General features: G+C 49.6%; 2 protein-coding genes across 7 annotated transcripts in view; one reads left to right on the plus strand and one right to left on the minus strand.

Moving 5' to 3' along the window:
• Bcl2l13 (BCL2 like 13) overlaps positions 1-1540 on the plus strand; it is a 55167-nt gene extending 53627 nt beyond the window's left edge. For 4 of the 6 annotated variants that reach the window (XM_036182213.1, XM_036182219.1, XM_036182215.1 and 1 more), the window contains one exon: positions 68-1540. In XM_036182213.1, the coding sequence (XP_036038106.1) occupies positions 68-778 (711 nt within the window). In that variant the 3' untranslated portion in view covers positions 779-1540. The remainder of the gene's footprint in view (positions 1-67) is intronic. The other 2 variants (XM_036182220.1, XM_036182218.1) reach the window with 1 other exon arrangement.
• A 5173-nt stretch (positions 1541-6713) lies between these two features.
• Positions 6714-23380, minus strand: part of Bid (BH3 interacting domain death agonist) — a 29049-nt gene continuing 12382 nt past the window's right edge. Inside the window, exons 2-6 of the mRNA XM_036181392.1 lie at positions 19807-19864; positions 14506-14728; positions 11413-11552; positions 9766-9978; positions 6714-7953 (exon numbers count right to left, since the gene is read on the minus strand). Of these exons, the coding sequence (XP_036037285.1) occupies positions 7942-7953; positions 9766-9978; positions 11413-11552; positions 14506-14728; positions 19807-19818 (600 nt within the window). The 5' untranslated portion in view covers positions 19819-19864 and the 3' untranslated portion in view covers positions 6714-7941. The remainder of the gene's footprint in view (positions 7954-9765; positions 9979-11412; positions 11553-14505; positions 14729-19806; positions 19865-23380) is intronic.

Raw genomic sequence — 23380 nt, forward strand, 5'->3', positions numbered from 1 at the left:
GTTGTTTTTCCTAGGTTGACAGTTTTATATTAATGAGTCTTGTTTGTGGATTCTCCCTCTTTTTTAGGGCACTGTCTTTAGTCTTGAGTCTGAGGAGGAAGAATACCCTGGAATCATCGCAGAAGACAGTAATGACATTTATATCCTGCCCAGTGACAACTCCGGGCAAGTCAGTCCCCCAGAGTCCCCAACGGTGACAACCTCTTGGCAGTCTGAGAGCCTACCTGTCTCACTGTCTGCTAGCCAGAGTTGGCACACAGAAAGCCTCCCGGTGTCCCTTGGGCCTGAGTCCTGGCAGCAGATCGCCATGGACCCTGAAGAGGTGAAGAGCCTGGACAGCAGCGGGGCTGGAGAGAAGAGCGAGAACAACTCCTCTAACTCCGACATTGTGCACGTGGAGAAGGAGGAGGTGCCGGAGGAGGCACTCCCGGGAGCCGCCGCCCCCCTGCTCCCACAGACCACTACCAAGGAAGCCACAGAAGGGCGAGTTGAGAAAGGCAGCCCCACACCATCTGTGTTTGTGGAGTTTGGGGAGGAGGAGCTGGAAGCAGCAGCCGGGAGACCTGCTGCCTTGGAGGGGGCGGAGCAGGCTGTCCAGCTGAGTGCGGAGGGGGCTGGGAGCAGGAAGGAGAGCCAAACTGGGGAGGCCACTGCTGCCGGGGGAGCCCAGGGTGCCATGGGTGCTGAGGGCAAGGCTGTGCTGCTGCTTGGAGGGGCCGCTGCGGTAGCCATCTTAGCGGTGGCGGTTGGAGTTGCATTGGCTCTAAGGAAGAAGTAACGGCCTTTTCAGAGGAGAAGACAGAAGGACCTCCCTCCGGCTTTAGTGTACCCACTGGAACTTAGACCGCCAGCAGCTGGCTGGACCCTACAGGACGCTGGGGAAGTGGGCTTTCTGGGCAGTGGCTTGAGAGACTGTTCCCATTGGCCTGCTTGTCATCCCAAGGGCTTTGGCTCGTGCTAGATTTGGAAGGGTAAGAGTGAAGTTCCCATCTAGAACAGGCCTGTCCACTTGGGCATCCTTGACCTTTCAGTAATTCTCTGTAGGAGGCTGCCTTGTGTGTTAGGTCATGATCGGCAACACCCCTGGTCTCTACTCACTAGGTGCCAGTGGCACCCTACTCCCAGTGAGGGCAGCCAAAAATGTCTCCTACATTGCCAAATGTCCCCCGTGGACAAAGTTACCCCCTGTTGAGGGCCATTGCTTTAAGGGATAGGGTTCAATTAAGAGAATGGGGGCGGGGCGAGAATCTGGGGGAGGAAGCCGTGGCTGGGGCCAGCCAGCTGTTCATCCTATTGCAGTCTCTCGGAACAGGTGAACTCCTCTGCTCTGCAGCTGTTTTTACTCTGGTTCCCCATTCTGTAGCGTGAGGTGCTCCTCCACATTGCACCACCTCTCAGGTACTGCAGCAGTGTCTCACCCTGCACCCCTTTCACACCCAGCAACCCCCAGAGCTTCCCATGGCTCCATCTTTAAAGATGCTGCCTTCAGGAACTTTTTAAAAGATAAATACCCAGGCCAGGTTTGGTGGCACCATCTGTAATCCCTGCATTTAGGAAGTAGAGGCAAGGAGAGTATCACGAGTTCAAAGCTAGCCTAGTGTACATACTGAGTTTGAGACCAGCCAGGACTGCATGGTGAAACCTTGTCCCAAGAAGAGATAAGTATGTTGAAGCTGTGGGGACTTAGGGTCCCCTAGTTTGGTTGCCAGTGCAGGTTTCCAGCTGCAGTCACTGTTGTTAGAGGCAGGAAGGTGGTCTACACAACCCTCCAAGGTCTGTTTGATCTCTTCCTCATGTAGCTAGCCACCCCAGAGGCATATGACTTAGCAGCGAGACATGTACACATCTGATGACGTGTCCATCATCTAGGACCCTGGGTTAGTGTGTTCCCCAGTACCTGACCCTGGTCGTTGGGACATCATCAGCTTCTCTGTGGGTCCCCTACCATGTAGGAAGCAGGTCGGCCTTTGACTTACAGAACAAGTTGGATCATAATCCTTATTCAGTGTAAATCATTGAAATAAATGATAAAACCTTATCATTTACTTTAGGTGTCACTTAATGAAAGTGGGACAGAAACTTGAATTTTAGATGAGATTGCTGCAAGGGCGCTGGGTCGTTGGTCTTCAGAGTCCAAGAGGAGACGGTCTGAATGCTTGTCACCTCGATGCCAGGGTGGCAGGCCAGGAGGACCCCATGCACTCACTCTGTAGTAGACTCAGCGCGGTCTTCTATCACTTGGCTGACCCCGTCCCTCAAGGAGGGGTGGGACCTGCCCTCTCATGCCTGCGGGCCACAGTGCCACCTGCAAGGCACATGTGCTTGGTAAGAAGTCTTCTCAGATTTAACTTAGTCATGTGACATTACTTCTTAGATCCTGAAATTTATAATAAAAATACTTTTAACTACTCTGATCACCGGGAGCTGATGTTTTAAATGTGCTTGATTTCTTAAAAATTATTTTTTAAAGAAATTATCCCTAAAAAAGTACTGCAGAGAGCTGATCAAGAGGAGGTTTGAGCATGTTTGTGTTCTGTCGACGTGTTGCACTGTGATGCCGTTGTGCGTTTGTGTCCCAGTGGGAGTGCTGGTTGTAAGGCTCCAGTGTAGCTGGAGGCGACGGGACGTTTCCTCAGTTCTCACAGCTGACGTGGCTCAATGTTCTGTCTCTTGGGTCACAGAGACTGGCGGGTCACCCTGATTTTTATTGTTGTTGCTGTTGTTTTTAAGATTTTTCTTCTAGTGTTAACCCTTGGGAACTTTGGATTCTTTAAGGGCTAATAGTCATGTTCAGATGGGAGTGGCTAAGAAGTCTGTTATAGGATATTTGTATCGGGTTCTCCATCAAGGCAGGAACAGGAAAGAAAGATGTGATCCTGAGCTATAACTGCCTGTTGCTTTATTTTACGACCCATGAACACTAACCTAATTTGCCCAAGTTTATTTTTCTGGGTGATGGTAAGTAGATAACTTCCCACTAGTTCTCTCCACATGGAATCTGATTCCTGGGAGGTAAATGTGGGGTACTGCATTGCCCACTGCTTGGCACTGAGACGGAGTAGCCACCACAAGGGGCCTGTCTCTGCACTCCCTAGGTTTGCCAATCCTTTAAACAGATAAAAATAAACAGGCAGGCTCGCTATGTAGCCTAGGCTGGTCTTGAACTTGTAGTCCAGCTTCAGGACAAAGATTACAAGTATGTGTCACCACACCTGGTCTTGCTGTTACATTAAAATTAGTTCTCAAGTCCTTGTTCTTCAAGGGGCTGATAGTAGGCTGTTCGTGCCCCTGGACTAAAGATTCAGAATACATTCAACTTGATTAGGGAACACACAGCATGAGACTCGAGGCGCCACAGCATCCTCTGGTCTTTGTGAACCAGAGGAGAGAAGGCTGTACTAGTCGGGGACTGTCACCTGTGTGTGCACTTGGTGCTGGGACTGCGCTGCCTACTAGCCAAGCTCTACCATACCAGGCAAGTGCTCTGTCCCTCTCCAAGTGACCCTTTGTAGAATTCTTAACTGATGCTCACTCAGTCAAAAGCCAGTATGGTTTTCCTGACAAAAACACCAGAACTGAAGAACACCAGAGTCCAGAGTGCCTTAGCAGGAGGGCTTGCGTGGTCACTGCCTTCTAGAAGAGGGTCTAGAGCCCTTGGGGCGGGATGTATATCAGATATCCTGCATATCAGGTATTTACATTACAATTCATAGCAGTAGTCAAATTACAGTTAGGAAGTTATATGGTTGGGGATCACCACACAACAGAGTCGCAGCATTAGGAAGGTTGAGAACTATTGCCCTAGATTAACATGCCCGTTTGGCCTGGTTCATGTATACCTCATCCAAAGCACCCCCGGCCCCTCTTGCCTGTCTGTGTTCCAGTCTCTTCACATATCATTTGTCCTAGGGAGAGTGGAGTTCTCGGAGCCTGGTCCTTTGGCCACAGCTACCACTAAGCTGAGGCCCCCAGTCAGAGAACACGGTGCCTGCTCTGCCTTTTGCTCTCAAGGTGAGATGTGGGCATTTGACCTTTCAAGAGCTACTTTATATGATTTCTAGCTTAAAAAAAAAGTTCTGTTCTTTCTCTTATTTTAGGTCTTCATGAATTCTATGAGCTCTCTGCTCACTAGTATGATCAGCCTTGGGTTCTGTCTCTCTCTCTCACACACAGTCCTTTAGCAACAGGACGGACAGCACTGAGACCCTCCATTTGTGAGGCCGTGGCATGCCATGCTGGTATATCTTCTAAGTGAGCTGTGTGTGGTCACTGCCCCCTTTTGTTGATATTGCTGGAGCGCTTACTACTTGCCAGAGGCTAGAGGGCTTGCACACCTGTGGCTCCTCCAGGTCCTGGAGCTGCTCCTTGTAGCTGGACTTCCCATGTCACTGAGTGGGAAATTGCCCAGAACTAGGTTTATCTAGTGGCCTAGCTTAGGCAGTCCCTGATGCGAGGCCAGGCCTAGTGCTTCCCTAGTGACTTTACCAGTTTTGGCAGTCTCCATAGACAGGTGTGCAGTTTACAGCATCGACTGGGGTAGCCTGTGCTCCACTTCCTGTTTCTTCAGATGTCCCAGAGGCTAGTCTAAGCATTGAATTCAGTGAGTACAGAAAACCAACGAGTATATTCTCAGTAACTCTGGATTGTACTATCGTCCCGTCCCTCTGGCCACTAGGTGAGGTGCCTCAGGGCTAGCCTGTGGCAGTTTTGGATTGTTGAGTAGCATTCTTGGACACGTTGTCTCCTTGCTATAAACAAGGCCGGGCCGTCTGTCTGACGCGGCGGCTGCCGTCACCAGGGATGCACTGTGGGCAGGAAGGCAGCACTTGACAGCTCTCCCCTTGGGTAGTTGGTGAGCTCTGGTCTGCCTCCCTGTGGTGGCCGCCAGTCCAGGTAGGCATATGGAGGGATATGTGACACCTAGAGGGATTCTGGATTCTTGACACTCAGACTCAGGAAGGACCGGTAGTCTTCGATCTTGTTTATCTGACAAGTGCTTCCCAGTGAAATCCTGCCACAGAATTGCCTCTTGTGGCTGGACAGCCATGGAACCTTTAAATAGAGTTCCATGAGGAGGTGGGAGCTTGTTGAAAGAGGAACATGTCTTTTTCACACAGCCAGTGCCAGCTTGGCTTGCCATGTCCCAGTTTGCCTGTCAGGGCTCTTCCCACGCCCCTGTTTACACAAGGCCCCAGCCCTCTGCTGCTTCAGTGTCGTTCAGGTCCGGACTGTCTCAGGGACACTAGCAAGGCCTCAACCCGGGTCGGAGCAGCCAGCTCGGGGCTCTTCTTTTTTCTCCTCTAATAGGGAATTTTAGACGCTGCTTCCGCAGAGCTGGTCTTTGTGTCACAGAAGAACCTAGTTACTGGACACAGGCCTTCAGCAGACGCTGACAGGAGGGCTCTGGATTTGTTGATGTGTGTGTGGATGCGGCCACAGTGTGCGCATGGGAGGCAGAGGACAACTTGTGAGGTCAATCCATTGTCTCCTTTTCCCATGTGTGTCCTGACACTTGGTGGAAGGCAGGCACCGCTACCCGTGGAGCTATCCTGCCAGTGCCACATTTTGTCGTTTGGAGACGACAGGTTTGTGGAGGCCTTCACCAAGGTGAGCTACGTCCATCCTTAGTGAGGTCTGAGGAGGTCTGTCTGGTCCCTGTGGACATGGGCCATTTGTTGGCCAGCACAAAGGGGAAAGGAGAACGTTTTCTTCCTGGACCTGTATTTTCCCTGCTCTTGTAATCTCTTTCTTCCTTCAGATTAAAAGTGCCTCTTTCTCCTAATTCCTTGATTCAGCTCAGTTTGTTCCTGGGTCTAGTATCCTGTAGTCTCCCCTCCCCCACTAGAATGGCAATGATAAACACAGCAAAGTCAGGCAGATACAGCTGTTAATGTTTGCCCAGAGTGCATGAAGTCGTCCTGGGTTTGATCCCAGCACCACATAAACTGGGCCTGGAATACATACCTGTAATCCCAGCACTCAGGTGCAGGAAGGAAGGCCAAACTTAGCTAAGAGCTTGAGGCCAGCCTTTCATAGTGAGATCCTATTTAAAAAAAATAAAATTAGCATTGGGTATGGTGGTGCACGCCTTTAATCCCAACACTGGGGAGGCAGAGGCAGGCGGATCTCTGTGAGTTGGAGGCCAGCCTGGTCTACAGGGTGAGATCCAGGACAGGCACCAAAACTACAGAGAAACCCTGTCTTGAAGAAAAAAGAAAAGGAAAGCAGCATAAGCATGCGCCTCAGGCAGCACCTGTTTCTAGTCGGCCCTGACTGCTACTGTCTGACCTGCTGAGTTCATTATTGCCAATTGTCCCTTCCCGTTGTCTACTTTGTGCCCAATCTATCCTTTATCTCTGGGAAAGTGACAAAATTCAAGTCTACAAACTTGCTTTCAGTCAGAAGCAATGTCTTGGGATACATCCTGGCGTGACAATAAAATGAAATTTTATGATAACCAGTGACTCATCTTTTTGTTCAGCCCTCTTGCTGTTGAGGGTTACTTCAGACATTCTAAGTATGTGCATTCTTGGTTTGCCTCAGTTCTGAAAGCACGATCCTGGCATTCAAAACCACATCTCAGTTTCCAGTGAGCAGAGCTAGTCAAGTCGCTGCAATAGAGCCAGGCTCCGGAACTGTGACCTCCAACACTTGGTTTGTGCTGGACCTTCTGATGTACTAGATCATCTAGGAGATGTCGCTATGCAATCATCTTTTAGAGAAGAAAGCCTTTTATTTTAAAGAAACAAGTTTCTATCACTTAATCAATTCACATATTTTTAGAACAGAATGAAAAGACTGAATTAAAATCATCTGTCACTTACACCCACACAAGGATCGTGTTACTAAAGAAAAATCCACCCATTTCCATGATCCACCAAGCCGTCCTGGTGGGGATGAATTCAAGATTGAAACACTTAGTGGGTAGTGGAGGTTCACGCCTGCAATCCCTGCATTATGAAAGTTATCAGAGTCACCCTGCGTTTGAGGATGGGTACACAGTCAGACCTTGTCTCTGAAATACAAAAGCAAAAAGGGGACATTTGGCTTTGATACTGGAATCTTTCTAGAATGCTGGCCCAGGGGAGAGGATGGCGATTTTGCTTTACAACCAAGAGACTCTATCAGCGGGGACTAGACACGGCCTCTGTGAGCCTGACTGAGATGGTGACCTGTGTGCACATGGCGGGTGATTACTGGCTGTTTAGACCTCTCTCCTCCTCTTTTGGTTGACTCTGGTACTTGAGTTGTTCCTTGTGTGATGTGCTCCCTAATGGCATGAGTGATGTCACACAGGTGAGGTGTGTACACAACTCAGTTTGTTCCCACTGGGGTAGGACGCTTTAGGAAACAGCCCCTGAAACAGCTAAGCCCTTGGGTATGGGTATGGCGGGAGGGCTGTCTAGCACGTCCCATGATTTGAGAACAGAATCCAAGTCTCAAACCTCGTTGCATTTTATAAAGGAAGGCTGTGGCCTTCTAAGCACTGAGACGCCCCCTGCACTGGGTGGAATTCTCTCACTCCTGGGCCAGGGCACCCCTCCTAACACTGTTCTGAAACAAAAGCCCACCTGCATAGGCAAGACAACGTCCCGAAGCTGGCCTCGTGAATAGTAACTTCACATTACAAATAAATTTTTCTGCCTTACAACCTGCTTTTAAATTTAATTTCCAAGTAGGAACCCGTACAGCTGATAAAATAAAGGTACATGGTGTGGGTGCAGGAGCTGGCGTAAGCCCTTCAGATACAAGCAAGCTGGCATCTTCATTAGGCTACCTCAATGTAGAAATCTTAAGTGAGTCACCAGCACAAAACACCGTCCTGAAAATAGAGACCTGTCCTCACTCCGACATCTGTTTACATGGCTACGGTGCCTTGGGAGGCAGCTTCACGCTCTTGCCATGTTGGGTTCCAGCCAGTCACGCTTCTGCAGGTATCCTTCAGTCCATCCCCTAAGACAAGAGCAGCGGAGTCAGTTCATTCTAGGATTCAGTACTCTAGAACACAAGGTGGGCTTTGGCGGTGGCTCAGCAAAATGCCTGCCTGACACGCAGAGACCTGGGCTTAATCCCCGGCACCACTGACCCACGTGTGGTGGTGCGTGTCTGCAGTCCCAGCACTCAGGAGGCTGAGGCAGGGAGATTGCCTTGCAGTCCATGCCATCTTGGATTAGAGTGTGGACTCTGCCTTCCCCCAATAAACAAACAACCTCCTCCCCAAAAAGGGGATCCTGGGTAGTGTTTCTGACATGTTCTAAAATTAAGCATTCACAAAGATTAGTACAGGTTAGATCTATCCCATCTAGCTTCCACTTGGGGATGTGGAACTAGTACATGAGACTTTTAAGGACGCTTGGCCCTTTTGGAGCAGTCTCGGAAGGCTGACCTTGGCTTGGTGTAAGTGCTCTTCTGAGCATGCGCAAGGCTCTTCAATTGTCCCAGCACCACCAAAATCAAAATTCATGGCTGCCCTCATAATGGACAATGTCCTCAGGTCACTGGAGAACTTAGATAGCCTTCCTCACATTCATTTATTACCCCCATTAGTTTCTCTCCATCATCCTTGGGAAGCACACTTTTTTTTTTTTTGCAAGACAGGGTTTCTCTGTGTAGCTTTGGAGCCTGTCCTGGAACTCTGTAGCCCAGGCTGGCCTAGAACTCACAGAGATCCGCCTGCCTCTGCCTCCCAAGTGCTGGGATTACAGGTGTGCACCCCCACTGCCCACCCCACCCCCCAAGCTGAGGACCGAACCCAGGGCCTTGCACTTGCTAAGCAAGCGCTCTACCATTGAGCTAAATCCCCAACCCCTGGAAGCATACTTTTAAAGAATTTACATTATGGGCCAGTGAGATGGCTCAGTGGGTAAAGGTGTATATTGCCAAGCCTGATGACCTGAGCTCAATTCCTGGGATCCACACAGTGGAAGGAGAGAACTGTGCCCACAACTTGTCTTCTGATCGCCACATGTGCTGGGGCACACATGCCCCCACACAAATAAATAGATGTAGTACATTTTTTATTACTTCTTTTATGCCTGGGGCTGTGGAGGTGGCTGAGTGAGCCATGCACCCAGGTGAAAACCAGACTCGGAGGCTGGAGAGACGGATCGATGCTGAAGAGCACTGGCTGCTCTTGCAGAGGACCCTAGCTTGATTCCAGCACCCACATGGCTGCTCACAACCACCTCTAACTCCAGTCCCAGAGGACCCAACACTCTCTTCTGGCCTCTGCAGGCACCAGGCACACATGTGGCACACATGTAGTGCACCAATACAAATAAACCAAAAACAAGTGGAGAGGCGCTCGTCTGTAGCGGGGGGGGGGGGGGGGGGGGGGGGGGGGGGGGGGCGGCGGAGGGCTCGCTGGCAGCTAGCTTAGCCTAAGTGACAACCTTCAGCCTCACTGAGACCCCAACTGAAAAAGATAGGTAGAGCAAGATAAAAGACACTTGATAATGACCTCTGGCTTTCCCGGGCACGCCCATACACACTCACACTCATGCACACACCACACATATACCTATGCTTAGGTCTGTGACAGTAAGGAGTAGCCCAGGCATTGTCCTTGCCACTCCGTGTCCCCACCCTGCTTGGATCCCAACACCTTTGCCTCTTAGCTGAACAGTCAGTCAGAAGGGGGGGAGGGGGAGGAACTTCAGCAGAAGGCTCTGCTGGGTTCCAAACGGTCCAGAGAGTAGGGCAGGCAAGTGGGCAGGGACCACGGGACTCCCCAAGAAGCCAGGGGCTGGTGTCACTGGTCCTTACATTTCTAACCAAGTTCCTCACATAGGCGAATAAATTCTGGTTAATAAAGTTCACTGTCGTGCGGAAGACATCAGGGAGCAAGGACGGCGCATGACTGGCCACGTTTCTGGCCAACAGCAACGTCATTATCAGCATGGCCTTTTCGTTCTCCATGTCTCTAGGGAAGGCCGTCTTCACCTCGTCAAGGGCTTTGGCCAGGCAGTTCCTTCTGTCCTGCACAAGAAAGAAGACAGTTTACTGATGTCCTTCCTCTCAGAGGGGGGTGGTCACTAAATGGCTAAGAGTGTTGAGCAGAGGGAGTGGTGGAGAATTCAGTCCCCACAGGCTGAGAGGGCATGGGCATTCACCAGTGCGTGTTCACTGAGCAGCCCGTGCACACACTACTGAGTTGCCCCCTGCAGTCAGATTCTTACAGAACTGGCTGTTCAGGAGGATGGCTGAGGCTCATCTTACTGATGTGCTTAGCTTTAGGGGCTACATGTTATCTTTCCTTCAGGTGGGAAAGGCAGACACTAGACACAAGACCTGAGGAGATGGCTTAGAGGTTAAGAGCACTCACTGGCTGCTCTTCCAGAGGTCCTGAGTTCAATTCCCAGCATCCACATGGCAGCAGCTCACAGCCATCACAGCTCCAATTCCAGGGGCTCTGACACCTGTGGTGATTATTTTGTTTGTACTCTAACAAATAAAATTTGTCTGAAGATCAGAGGACAGAGCCAGCCACTAGATTAAATCCCACGCCTTTAATCCTAGCACTCAGGAGGCAGAGAATCTATCTGGATCTCTGAGTTCAAAGCCACCCTGGACTACTGGATTAATCTAATGGACTAATGGATTAATCCATTTTAAAAGAGCCAGGCAGTGGCTTTAATCCCAGGCACACCTTTAATCCCAGCACTAGGGGGCTGAGACAGGAAGTGATATGGCTGGCCGGAGAAAGGAATATAAGGTGGGAGGAGACAGAAGTTCGATGCCCTTTCAGCTGAGGATTCAGGAACATTCAGCCTGAGGATTCGTGGAGACAGGATATTCCGCTTTCCGCTGAGGAGTTGGCGAGGTAAGGAGTGGCTGTGGATTGTTTCCTCTGACCTTCCAGCGTTCACCCTGACATCTGGCTCCAGGTTTTTATTACAAGCCCAATTAGGGTTTGTGCAACAGATACCTTCACACCAACGCACGCACGTAAGAGAAACTTAAGGAAGCTATTCTTTCAAAAAAGAAGAGACTCCCTTCCTCCCTCCCTTCTAGAGGCAGGTATTTCACAGCCTCGGGGTTTGGTATTCGAGGAACAGGCACGAAGCAAGAGGAATCTTGTCAGCTTCTGTGTGCTGATTGTAACCACAAAGCCTAGCAGAGGCGCAGGTCACACTGTCACTCTGGGAAGACGACATCAAGGCGTCTTCATCTGACTCTCCAAAGCAAAGACCGAGTCTTTCTGTAACCAGGCATTTTGATCTTCTTTCTGGAGGCTTCCCCCTAAGTTCTGGACTCTGACTTAAGGGATCCTACATCTCAACTGACTACCATGCTAGTGGCAGTCAAGGACAGGACTCACTTCCTGAGAGACTCTGGCTCTGCAAAGGAGAACGTCCCCACACTTCCCAAGCACCCTAGAGGAGGAGCTGGGGGCTGGAGTCACACACTTACTTCCTCTGAGAGGCTGACGTTCATGAACTGGGCCGCCAGATGTCTCACGAGTGTGGGCTGGATGCTGTGGTCCATCTCATCGCCTACTTGGGCGAGATGCCTGGCAATGTTCTGGATGATTTCTTCCTGACTTTCAGAATCTGAACATTTAGGCAGCAAATACAAACAAGGTTCAGCAACGGTCCTGGTCAATGGCTTCCCGACACTTCCTACCTCCACACATGCCCTAGTGAGGCCAGCCACGGCCCTGAGTCCGGGGAAGGCCCGAGGAGCAGAAGCTAGCTGGCTGCAGAGGCAGGTCTGTCCCAGATTAAATACTTGCTGCTGCCGGGGGGGAAAAAGGCTCATCTCAGTGGTGCATCCGGGGACTAGGGAAGGGGCTGAGCATCAGCGGCATCTGAGTCCCCGCTCTGCTACACACTGCCTGGAGACCACACATCCTTTACCTCCTCAGGGGTAGCAGTGGGGTTTCCGGGCCCCCTAACCCTGTGAACACCCGGGGTACTGTGTCCTGCACTGTTAACTGGGACTGTCCTGCCCTGTCTCCCTGAAAGCTGACCCTTCTGCAGTTTCCCGGTGCTGCCTGCCTCTCTGCCGCCTGGTCCTTCTGCGCGGTGGCCGCGGCCTCTGTCCAGTCTGCTCCCTTTCTTCTTTTGGTACTCACTATGTGCTTGTATCTATTTCTGTTGTCAGCGGCTAAAACACAAGCTTCTGAAAACCCGTGATTCTGTTTAGATTCATTTATTTATGGGTATGAGCGTGACGCCTGCATGTGTGTCTGTGTGCCACTTTCGTGCCTGGTATCCACGGAGGTTAGAAGAGGGAGTTAGATGCCCCAGAACTAGAGTTGTGAGCCACCATATGCATGAAGGATCTCAACCTGGGTCCTCTAAATCATGAGCCATCTCTCCAGCTCCTGAAAAACTAATTTGAAAATCTTTTGGTTTCCTGTCAGATACCCAACACTTAATTAAGAGCAATGCATGAGTGCATACAGTTGGTGCCCAGCAGGTAATTTTGTGAATGAATGAATGAATGAATGACAAACTTGTACATAGCTCCTAAAAAGTGCTCAGTAAATATCACTGTAGTTTCTGTTTGAACCCCTCTGGCTTCCTGACAGGGACAAGCTCCCTCCCTCAGGCAGCTGAGGTCAAACTGGACCTCCCAATGCAGCCTCGCCCTGTGTCTCAGAACCAGGGGGGCTACAGTGGGCTGGGTCTAAGGGGACTCACTTTAAGGAAGTGGCCAGAGTCCCCAGGTACTCAGTGTTGGAGTGAGGGAAAGAGGGCTTCCCTCTGTCCTGGGTCACAGCTGCTTTCATGGCGACTGGGCCTCACAAGGGGGCAGTCACTCTCCACGCAGCCAATGCCTGGCCCTCGCTCAGTGGCTGCAAGTCAGAAAACCACCACACTGCTTCCCAGTGCTCACTCACTTCTGGTTCCCTGTGACAATGTCACTTCCTCCTGCTCACTCACTCGCTGAAGCTTCTACTCTGCCCCTCTCCCGAGTCCAGTCAGACCAGACTTCTCCCAAGTGCCTGCCCCATAGTCTCCTTTCCTGACACCCCTGGAGTTTAGCCAGGCTTGGACGTCGGAAGGCGTGACCGAGGCAGAAAGAAGAGACACAAGACTTACGCAACAAGTTTCAGGCTAGCCAGGTGACAGTGTCAAAAAAGTTAATTAACCAAGGGAAAAAAGAATTTAAAAAAAGGCTAAACCAGTCTCTAGTCTCTCTCCCAACCACTCCAGGGCAGTGCAGCCTCTGTGCCCAACATCAGGGAAGCTGGGCTGAGCAGCAGGTGCCAAGTCTAGCTTGGGAGGTCAGCTCTCTTTGGTTTGCTTGCTAGTGACAACCCCAGGGCCTTAGAAAGGCTAGGCACTCTCTACCTCTGGCCTACACCTCCAACCCCTGGCTTGCAGGGTTGGAAGGCCTCAGTCTAGGGCTTGGAGGTCCTGGAGGCCTACAGAGCAGCGATTCAAACCAGGATCAAAAGTCAACTGAGGGCCAGCGAGTGGGCTCAGAGGCACTTGCTGCCAAGCCTGACAACCTGAGTTTGACCCCCAGGACACACTTGGTGGAAGGAAGGAACCAACTCTGACTCTCTGAGGTCTATGCTAGCACACGTGCATACCCCATTCCCAGACAGACATGAAGTTTTTTAAAAAGTCACCCAGCAGTTTCCAGCCCAGGAACACACTGGTCGGGCAGAGCCCCAGGCCTGCTCATTTTGAAGAACTTCTCACATAATGCCAACGTGCACACCACCGACAAGTGCTCTGAGCACATGGCACACACCCCAGCCTTTAGGAAAGTCATCTGTCCGTGTGTCGTCATCCATGTCCCGTGTCGTCCCCCCCCCCCCCCCCCCCCGCCCCCCAGTACGGTTCAGGGACAGCTCGGCTGAGTCCTGCTCCTGAAGGATGACCAGTTTGATCTGAGGCTACTCATTTCCCTCTGCTGGGCCTCAGTTTCCTTATCTGGAAACGAGGGTCAGAATACTTCTGTGCTCTGGTTATCTCTTAAGGTAATAGCAAGTCATATATGTTAAGGTTTTTGGAAGGATGCAAAAATGACTAAAGGCCAGAGTTTTAGCTGGTCCGAGACTTCAGCTAGCCTACACAAGGTCCTGTGGAGCTGTGTTAAAGTCGCTTGGAGGCTGGGACCAGACTAGCCATGTCCTAGACCTCCCAGATCTGAATGGGAAGGCCAGCCTTGCTAGGTTTCAAAACTCCCTAGGTCTTTGAAATTCCCACCCGAAGCTGGTGGCAGCTGAGTTATGAAAGGCCCAGCAGCGTCCAGTCTTTGGCTGCACCACACTGTAACTGCTTGGGACCTATGGGAAAAAGCCCGTTTCCTTATTGGTCCAGACCTGGAGAGAACTCGACTCCTCAGGAGGAGGAGCTTTCTAACTAGTCCTGAACCGGGGGATGAGTGAGACAATCACGCACAGGTCACAAGCCAAGTCACATGACGTGCACACATTGAAGAACCTGACAATGTAGGGTTAGAGACTGAGCCCAAAGCTCCCCCTAACCTTTGTGGGGACAGTAAAGCCTAGACAGGGGGTGAAGGGGACAAGGCTGGGCCTACCTGGCTCTGTTCTTCCCTGGTAGAAGGCGCGGCTGGCCCGGCTGGCCCGGCTGCCGTCGGTCTGCAGCTCGTCCTCCAAGTCTGCATCCAGGTAAACTTCCACAGGCAGTTCCTGACTCAGTGCCTCCAGTTCTTGGTGGAAATTATACTTCGAGCTTTGGAGAAAGCCAAACACCAGCAGGTCTGTGATGTGCTCAGCCTCCAGGCCTGAGCCGTTGCTGACCTAAGATGAAAATGGAGTCAGGAAGGCTCATGGAAGCCTGGGTCAGGGCACAGTTGGGCCCAAGGCACACTGCCTATAAGAACCAGCGACTCTGAGGATCCAAATGCTCCAGTAAGAGGCCTAGGGGTGGAGGCATATTCTGCAGTACCCTCTGTGGTCGAATATTATTTAAGTTGTGTTACTTTTGTTTATGTTACATTTGTTTAACTCTGTGAAGCCGTGTTACTGTGCCTGTCTGAACACCTGGTAGTCTAATAAAGAGCTGAATGGCCAACAGTGAGGCAGGAAAGAGAAATAGAGAGTATAAACAGACGGAGAAATCTGGGAGGAAAAAAAAGAGCCAGAGAAGGAGGAAGACTCCAGGGGCCAGCCACCCAGCTACACAGCAAGCCACGGAGTAAGAGTAAGATCTACAGAAGTGAGAGAACGGGAAAAGCCCAGAGGCCATAGGTAAACAGGATAGTTTAAAGCTGAGGAAAGCTGACGAGAAACAAGCCAAGCTAAGGCTGGACATTTATAAGTGAGAATAAACTTCCGAGTTTGATTTATTTGGGAGCTGGGTGGCAGGCCCCTCAAAAGAGTAAAAAACAACCAACAACAACCCTCCCCAACTACCAAAACCTGTAGACACCAAGGGGTGATCTAGTCACCCTCCACAGAAGGCCTCCTGAAAACACCCCGCTGGGGAAGGGAAAGGCCTGCACACTGTCTCACGGAGGCCAGGCAGATGTCATCATTTCAGTCCCGTCCTTCCTTACATACAGAGCTGAGTGTGATGGCACTGGCTGTTCCCAGCGACGAGCACTTTTTCTCCATCACTCCCTTCACCACTACGAGCCCAGGATGGTCTTGGCAGGCAGAGGGTGCTCGATAAACTCTAGGGATGCTGACCCAGGTCAGACTCTGCCTTTGCCCTGTTGTGCTTCAGGAGCTTGTGTCCGTCATCAGAGCCCCCGAGCCGGCAGGGAGGGTCTCGCTCACAGGCCTCTCTGCTCTTCACTGCAGATCTACAGTGTGTCCAAAGCAACACCTGGGAAGCAGCACTGGGGAGGAGCACTGGGGAGAACTGGGGAGGAGCCCTGTGGTGGTATTGTGTTCCCCAAAATATTGTGCACCTTAATAAACTTATCTGGGGTCAGAGACAGAACAGCCACTAGATACAGAGGCCAGAAAATGGTGGCACTCACACCTTTAATCCTAGCATTCCAGAGGCAGAAATCCCTCTGGATCTCTGTGAGTTCAAAGCCACCCTGGAAACAGCCAGGCAGTGGTGACACACGCCTTTAATCCCAGGGAGTGATGGCAGAAAGCAGAAAGGTATATAAGGCGTGAGGACCAGGAACTAGAAGCTTTTGGCTGGCTAAGCTTTTAGGCTTCTAGCAGCAGTTCAGTTGAGAGGCATCCAGTCTGAGGAATTGGCGAGGTGAGGTGGCTGTGGCTTGTTCTGCTTCTCTGACCTTCCAGAGTTCACCCCAATACCTGGCCCCAGGTTTGATTTTATTAATAAGACCTTCTAACAAATCGTGCTACCACCCCACAGCCCAACTGTTTCACTGGCAAACTGAAAAACAAAAACAAAACTAGATCAGTTAAAGAATTGTCAAGCCGGGCGGTGGTGGCACACGCCTGTAATCCCAGCACTCAGGAGGCAGAGGCAGGCGGATCTCTGTGAGTTCGAGGCCAGCCTGGGCTACAGAGCTAGTCCAGGACAGGCTCCAAAGCTACAGAGAAAATAAAAAAAAAAAAAAAAGAAAGAAACAAACAAACAAAAACAAAGAATTGTCAAGTGAACAAGCTCAGAGGATCTTGTTAAGCACCTGAACCAGGTGGGACCCCAGCCTCACTGCCAGGAAGGAACCTTAGAAATGTCTGTCTACAGACTGTGTTCATGTCTCTCCTCTTCACAGCAAAATGGAAACAAATATATTTTGCTTCTGCATTGAACAAAGCCGAGACACCAGCCCTGGTCTTTAAGAGAAACAAAATGGGCATTGTATATACCCAAGAAGGAGGACTTGGTACTGCACCTGGGAGAGTCACGGCGGAGCAGTTCTGCAGCTAATTACGTAAGAAAACCCAAGAACTAAGAAAGGGCACAATTTATAAATTATGATTTTTGTCATCCAGATAGTGTCTTAAACGGCAGGTCACTGAGCAGTACAGCTAAAGCTTGTGATACTCGGATTAAAAGTCAGTCCTTTAACACATACCCTAAAGAAAAGGGGGGAAGAGATTGAGGCAAAAGAACTCTAGGTTTTTAAATATAAGATTTTCAACAATAAAAAAAAAAGTCTACAGGGAACCATGACCATGGAATCTTCAAAAGGATGATGGGACCCCACCATGATGCTTCCACGTGGACTATGGTAAAGCCATTAAGCTGATTAACACCACGGAAGGATCAGCTTTGAACTACAAACTGCTCAGGACAATTTTGAGATGACTGGCTGAGGTGATCCAGCCTGACAGACTACTTGAACAAGGACTTGTGACACCCCTGCACTTTCCCATTATGCAGAGACTGGACAAATGATACAGGACTTGACAATTAACCCAAAATTTTTCTTTTCAGGATCCCCTAAAGATGTCTTCACCCCCAGAAAGCAGGAAGTAATTTTAAGAAAAACAATGCCCACATTCCCAAGAGGTGGGGTGAGTGGTTTTTTGGTCATTCCATGGGTTATGGATAATTGTCATTGTTTACAATGGTTGGTTACAAGTTGTTAATTGTTAATGGTCAGAAAAAAAGCTGAACAAGGAGATTAGATTCAGAGGTTTTTGTTTGGTTGGTTTTTGTTTTGTTTTGTTTTTGTTTTTTGGAGACAGGTTTTCTCTGTAGCTTTGGAGCCTGTCCTAGACTAGCTCTGTAGACCAGGCTGACCTTGAACTCACAGAGATCCACCTGCCTCTGCCTCCCGAGTGCTGGGATTACAGGTGTGCACCACCACCGCCCAGCTGATTCAGAGTTTTTGTTTGGAAAAGAAAAAAAAGAAAGAAAAAGAAAAAAGAGAATATAGATATGATGTAGATCATTGAATCTACTGAGAAAAAAAGATAAAGAAATAATAAGATAAATGGGTAGATAATTGAATCTACTCTAAAAAGAAAAAGGGGAAGATATAAAAATGACAAAAGGTAGATTACTGAATCTATTATGAAAAGAAAAAAGAGAGGATATGGATATAAGATAAAAAAATTGAATCTACTTTTAAAAAGGAACTACTTGTTTTACATAGAATAAATAATGAAAAATGTTTTGTCTGAGTTTATCAAATGTTACTGGACTGGACATATTGTTAATATATATAATGGAGTTTTTTTGTTTTTGTTTTTTCGAGACAGGGTTTCTCTGTGTAGCTTTGTGCCTTTTCTGGAACTCATTTGGTAGCCCAGGCTGGCCTCAAACTCACAGAGATCCGACTGGCTCTGCCTCCCGAGTGCTGGGATTAAAGGTGTGTGCTCCACCACCACCCGGCTATAATGGAGTTTTTATCTGAATCTGTCAAATGTTAATGGACTAGACATTGTTAATGTAATTCTTGACTGTGTATATTGTATATACTTATTGGATAGTTTTTCTTGTATTAGTTATAAGCTTTTTTAAATTTTAGACAAAAAAGGGGAAATGTGCTGATATTGTGTTCCCCAAAATATTGTGTACCCTAATAAACTTATCTGGGGTCAGGACACAGAACAGCCACTAGATACAGAGGTCAGAAAATGGTGGCACACACACCTTTAATTCTAGCATTCCAGAGGCAGAAATCCCTCTGGATCTCTGTGAGTTCAAGGCCACACTGGAAACAGCCAAGCATGGTGACACCCGCCTTTAATCCCAGGGAGTGATGGTAGAAAGCAGAAAGGTATATAAGGCGTGAGGACAAGGAACTAGAAGCATTTGGCTGGTTAAGCTTTTAGGCTTTGGAGCAGCAGTTCAGCTGAGATCCATTTGAATAAGGACTCAGAGGCTTCCAGTCTGAGGAAACAGGATCAGCTGAGGAACTGGCGAGGTGAGGTGGCTGTGGCTTGTTCTGCTTCTCTGATCCTCCAGCATTCACCCCACTACCTGGCTTCAGGTTTAATTTTATTAATAAGACCTTCTAATAATTCACGCTACAGAGCACTGGGAAGCAGCACTGGAGAGGATCACTGGGGAGGAGCACTAGGGAGGAGCAGTCAGAAGCAGCACTGGGGAGGAACACTGGGGAGGAGCAGTCAGAAGCAGCACTGGGGAGGAGCACTGGGGAGGAGCACTTGGAGAGGATCACTGGGAGGAGCAGTCAGAAGCAGTGCTGGGGAGTATCACTGGGGAGGAGCAGTCAGAAGCAGTGCTGGGGAGGAGCACTGGGGAGGAGAGTCAGACAGCAATGCCTGTACCATGCATGAGTCCCGACAGTACAAGAAAGTTTAGAAATGAAATTGCATCACTTAATGGCCCTCAACTGTGCACTTAATAGATGTAATAAATGCGAATTTTGTGTTACTTTACCATATAAAGCTGGAATAAAAAATTCAGAAAGTCAAAAACATCTACAATAAAATGTAAGTTCTGATGAGGGTGGAGTCAAATGCCAAGATAAAGAGAAAATGTAAACATTTCACTGTGGCCTCAACCCCGTAGGCACTGGGCAAGCTAACTTCTGTGCAGTAGGAATCTCATCCACCTCCCCACCCCAGGAGAGAGGCACTCTCTAGGGGCCCTGCAGGACAGCAGGAGACAACAGCCTTGCAGCAGACTGGCTGACTGGAAGGGGAGACGTCAGGAGACCCAGAGACCACTACTGCCCACGGCCAGCCAGTTCAGCCCCTCACTGGGGCAAGTGAGAGCCCAGATCTTTTCTGTTTATACAACCAGTCTGTGTTGTCCCTGCCATGTCTACCAGGCTGACAGTCATGCCATTCCATCCTTCTGGAAGGACATTCCCCACTCCACACCAAGCCCCTGTCGGGTGCCATTGGAGACCAATTCTGTGGGCTATTTGAGGTGAATCTCCGCAGACCTGTCAAATGAGGGATCCGGTTGCGTCACGAACAGGAACACCCAGGAAGAACAAAGTGGAAAGATGCTGGAATCTAACCTGAGAGTCCATGGCTCAAGCTGTGCAACACTGCCGCCTCCCACGTCCAGGAAATGACCTGAAAGAAGACATACAGATGGTGTAGGTGACTGCTCCCCGAAGCAATGCTCCTGTGGGGCCCCTTCAGGATGCAGGACGCTCCCCCCACCCTGCAGCTGAGGTCATAGCCACCCACCACCACTGGCTCTCGGCCTGGGTTCCTTTTTTGCTCTCCACACAGAACCAGAGCAGCAACCCAGTCAGTCAGCTCTGTAGTCTTCCTCCTTATAGCCTCAGCTGGTGCTCCACTGGGCATCCCCAGGCCGGTTCTCCACATTCAGCTTTGCTACTCACTCTGGTCAGGCCAACCAGCACATCCCACACAAATTCCTATAGTTAGTCCTCACACCAGTTAGTCAGGTTCCCAGCTAGTCACATTCACCTGCAAGATTGCAGAGCATCTCAGGATCAGGGCCTGCCAACAGCACCGGCCCATTTCCTCTTTCCACCCACACAACGAAGCCGAGCAGACAGCATGTATTCTGACTTAATGGGAAGAAGACAGTTTGGAGGGTCATCCTGAGCTCGACAAGACAGCTTGGCTGGTAGAGTGTGTCTGTCACTCAAGTTTTCTGACCCACCATACATCGATTGGACCAAAGTCACTTAAGAACTGAATCTAAGAAGTATGTCCATCTGGGCAGTGCAGGTGTGGGAGCATCCTGCATCCTGATGGGGTCCCACAGGGGCTCTGCTTCAGGGAACAGCCTCTTATACCATCTATGGTGCACGCCTTTAATCCCAGCGCTTGGGAGACAGAGGCAGGCAGATCTCTGAGTTTGAGGCCAGCCTGGTCTACAGAGTGAGTTCCAGGACAGCCAGAGCTACACAGGAAAACCTTGCCTCAAAACAATAAACAAACAAACAAAAACCAAAAAGAAAGGAAAAGACGCATGTCCAGACAAGCGGCTTTGTCCAGTGTGCAGGATCTTATAATGAGGCATTCTGATGTGTCCACAGTGTGCACCACATCTCCTTCATTATCAGGTTAACATGCCAATCTCGGTGAAGACACTGACCAGCAAGACCATTACCCTAGAGGTGGAGCCCACTGACTCCACAGAAAATGTGAAGGCCAAGGTCCAGGATAAGGAGGCACCTCCCACCGCAACTAGCAGAGGCCCATCTTTGCAGGCAGGCAGCTGGAAGATGACCATACTTTTTGATCCAGAAAGAGTCAAGCCTGCACCTGGTCCTCCATCTGAGGGGTGGCTGTTACTTCTTCAGCCTGCATTTCCGGTGGGCACTGATGGCATTACTCTACACTAAAGCCATTTGCCCCATTTAAGTTTAGAAATTATAAGTTTCAGTAATAGCCATGTGTGCTGGCACACACCTTTAACCCAAGCATTTGGAAGATAAAGACAGGCAGATTCCCGAGTTCGAGACCAACCTGATCTACAAAGCAAGTTCTTGGACAGACAGGACTATATAGAGAAACCTGTTAAACACACACACACACACCCCAAAAACCCAAAGGGCAAAGTTTCAGTAATAGCTGAACCTCTGTTTAAAATGTTAATAAAGGATGTCCATTCACGGAATACACTGTTACCGAAATACAAATAGTACAAGAGTATGGCTACCATGGAAAGTAGTGTGGAGGTTCCTCAAAAAGCTAAACCCAGGAGCAGGCCGGAATGTGCTTGCCAGCAAACCAGCTGACCTGGGTTCCAGCCTGGAATGATGTGAAAGGTCAAAGGAGAACCCATTCCAGGTTCCTCTGACCTCCGCACCCGTGTGCCTGCCCCCACAACATACATACAATAAAAGTCACCTTGTTTGACATTCCCATTACCTCCGAAATATTAGACACGGGTGTGAAAGTGAGGGCAAGCACCTCACGGTGGTCTTGGCTCTCAGTCACTGCCATAGCACAGGCCACTTCCTCCAGACGCCACCAGGTGGAGTCTTGGGCAGGAGAGCTGTGTTTCTGGGCAGGACGTGTCACCCGTGAGAGACTAGACAATGGGTCTACTCAGACACCACCTCACTCTCCTGGGGCCCCAAGAGTTTCTCTTGTACCATGGAAGCCAAATGTCCGCAAGTAGCTGAGCACTCTGAACCTCACAAAAGCCTCCCTCCCACATGTCTGAAGTGCAGACACAGGCCACTCCAGGCGGGAAGACGGCACTTGAGTGTAGTTACATACAGAGCTGGGTGTCCCCCCTGCTGAAGTTTATCTACACAACTAATGGCTAAACACTACACAGAAAGTCACACCCTACTGTAAGCACCCAAGTGTCCCAGGTGCCAGGGGCTCCAGAGCAGAACACAGAAGGCCACCAAGACAAAATCTAGAGAGGAAAAAGCCACCTAGATTTCGGGCTGATGAACGCCCAAGAAACAGCCAGAAAAACATAATGAGTTTTCCATCTTTTTAAAAAAATTCTTCGATTTTCTGTGCATTGGCATTTCGCCATGGGTCCCCTGGAACTGTAATTACAGAGTTGTGAGCTGTCATGTGGGTGCTGGGAATTGAGGCTGGGTCCTCTGGAAGAGCAGCCAGTGCTTTCTAGCCTTGAGTTTTCCATCTTTATATATGGACAAATGTTAAATATTTAACTCATTACTTAACAGAAAAAAACCCAAAAAACAAAACACTACACAGTGCCATGTTAACACTGCCCAAGGGCTAAAGGTGTAGCTCCGTTGGCGGACTGTCTCACATGCAGGAAGCCCTCAGGAAGTAGAGCAGGAGATGACCAAAAGTTCTAGTTTGGGGTCTGGAGAGGTGGCTCAGCGGTTAAGCACACCAACTGCTCTTCCAGAGGACCAGGGTTCAATTCCCAGCACCCACATGGCAGCTTACAACTGTCTGTAACTCCAAGATGTGACACCTCACACAGACATACATGTAAGCAAAACACCAGTGCACATAAAATAAATGATTTAAAAAAAAATGTTCAAGGTCATCCTCTACTACACTTAGGCTGGGCCAGGTTGGGCTACATGAGACCTTGTCTCCATAAAAATAAACAAATGAATGAATAAAAACCATTTGAGAGTCAAAGAAGCACAGATGATGGGAACTAGAAGAATGTGTGCCACCTGCAAGTCTGCCAGGAGCTGGAAGGCGAGAGCTGCATTCCATGGGGTGAAGTTCCTGTGCTGGTCTGTGGAAAATGCCTGCATTAATATCTGTGGTCTACAGAGTAGCAATACCCTACAGGGGATGACGGTTAAAAGACCCAAGATTCAGCACTGTCCAGCATGCCTGAGGCCTTGGGCTAGACCCGACAACCTAAAAACAAAGTATGCCATGAGGGGCTGTTTGGAGGCTGGAGAGCGATTAGGACTGCTTCTTGTTCTTCCAGAGGACCCAAGTTCGGGTCTCAGAACCCATGCCAGGTGGTTTATAACCACCTGTAACTCCAGCTCCAGGGGGATCTGATGTCCTAATTCACACACACACACACACACACACACACACACACACACACACACACACACAAATAAAGGGAGCTGGAGAGATGGCTCAAATGCCCCAGAGGACCCAGGTTCAGTTCCCAGCACTCATTTCTCCAGATTTCCC

The sequence above is a fragment of the Onychomys torridus genome, chromosome 3, assembly GCF_903995425.1.
Source record: "Onychomys torridus chromosome 3, mOncTor1.1, whole genome shotgun sequence".
Classification (NCBI taxonomy): Eukaryota; Metazoa; Chordata; class Mammalia; order Rodentia; family Cricetidae; genus Onychomys; species Onychomys torridus.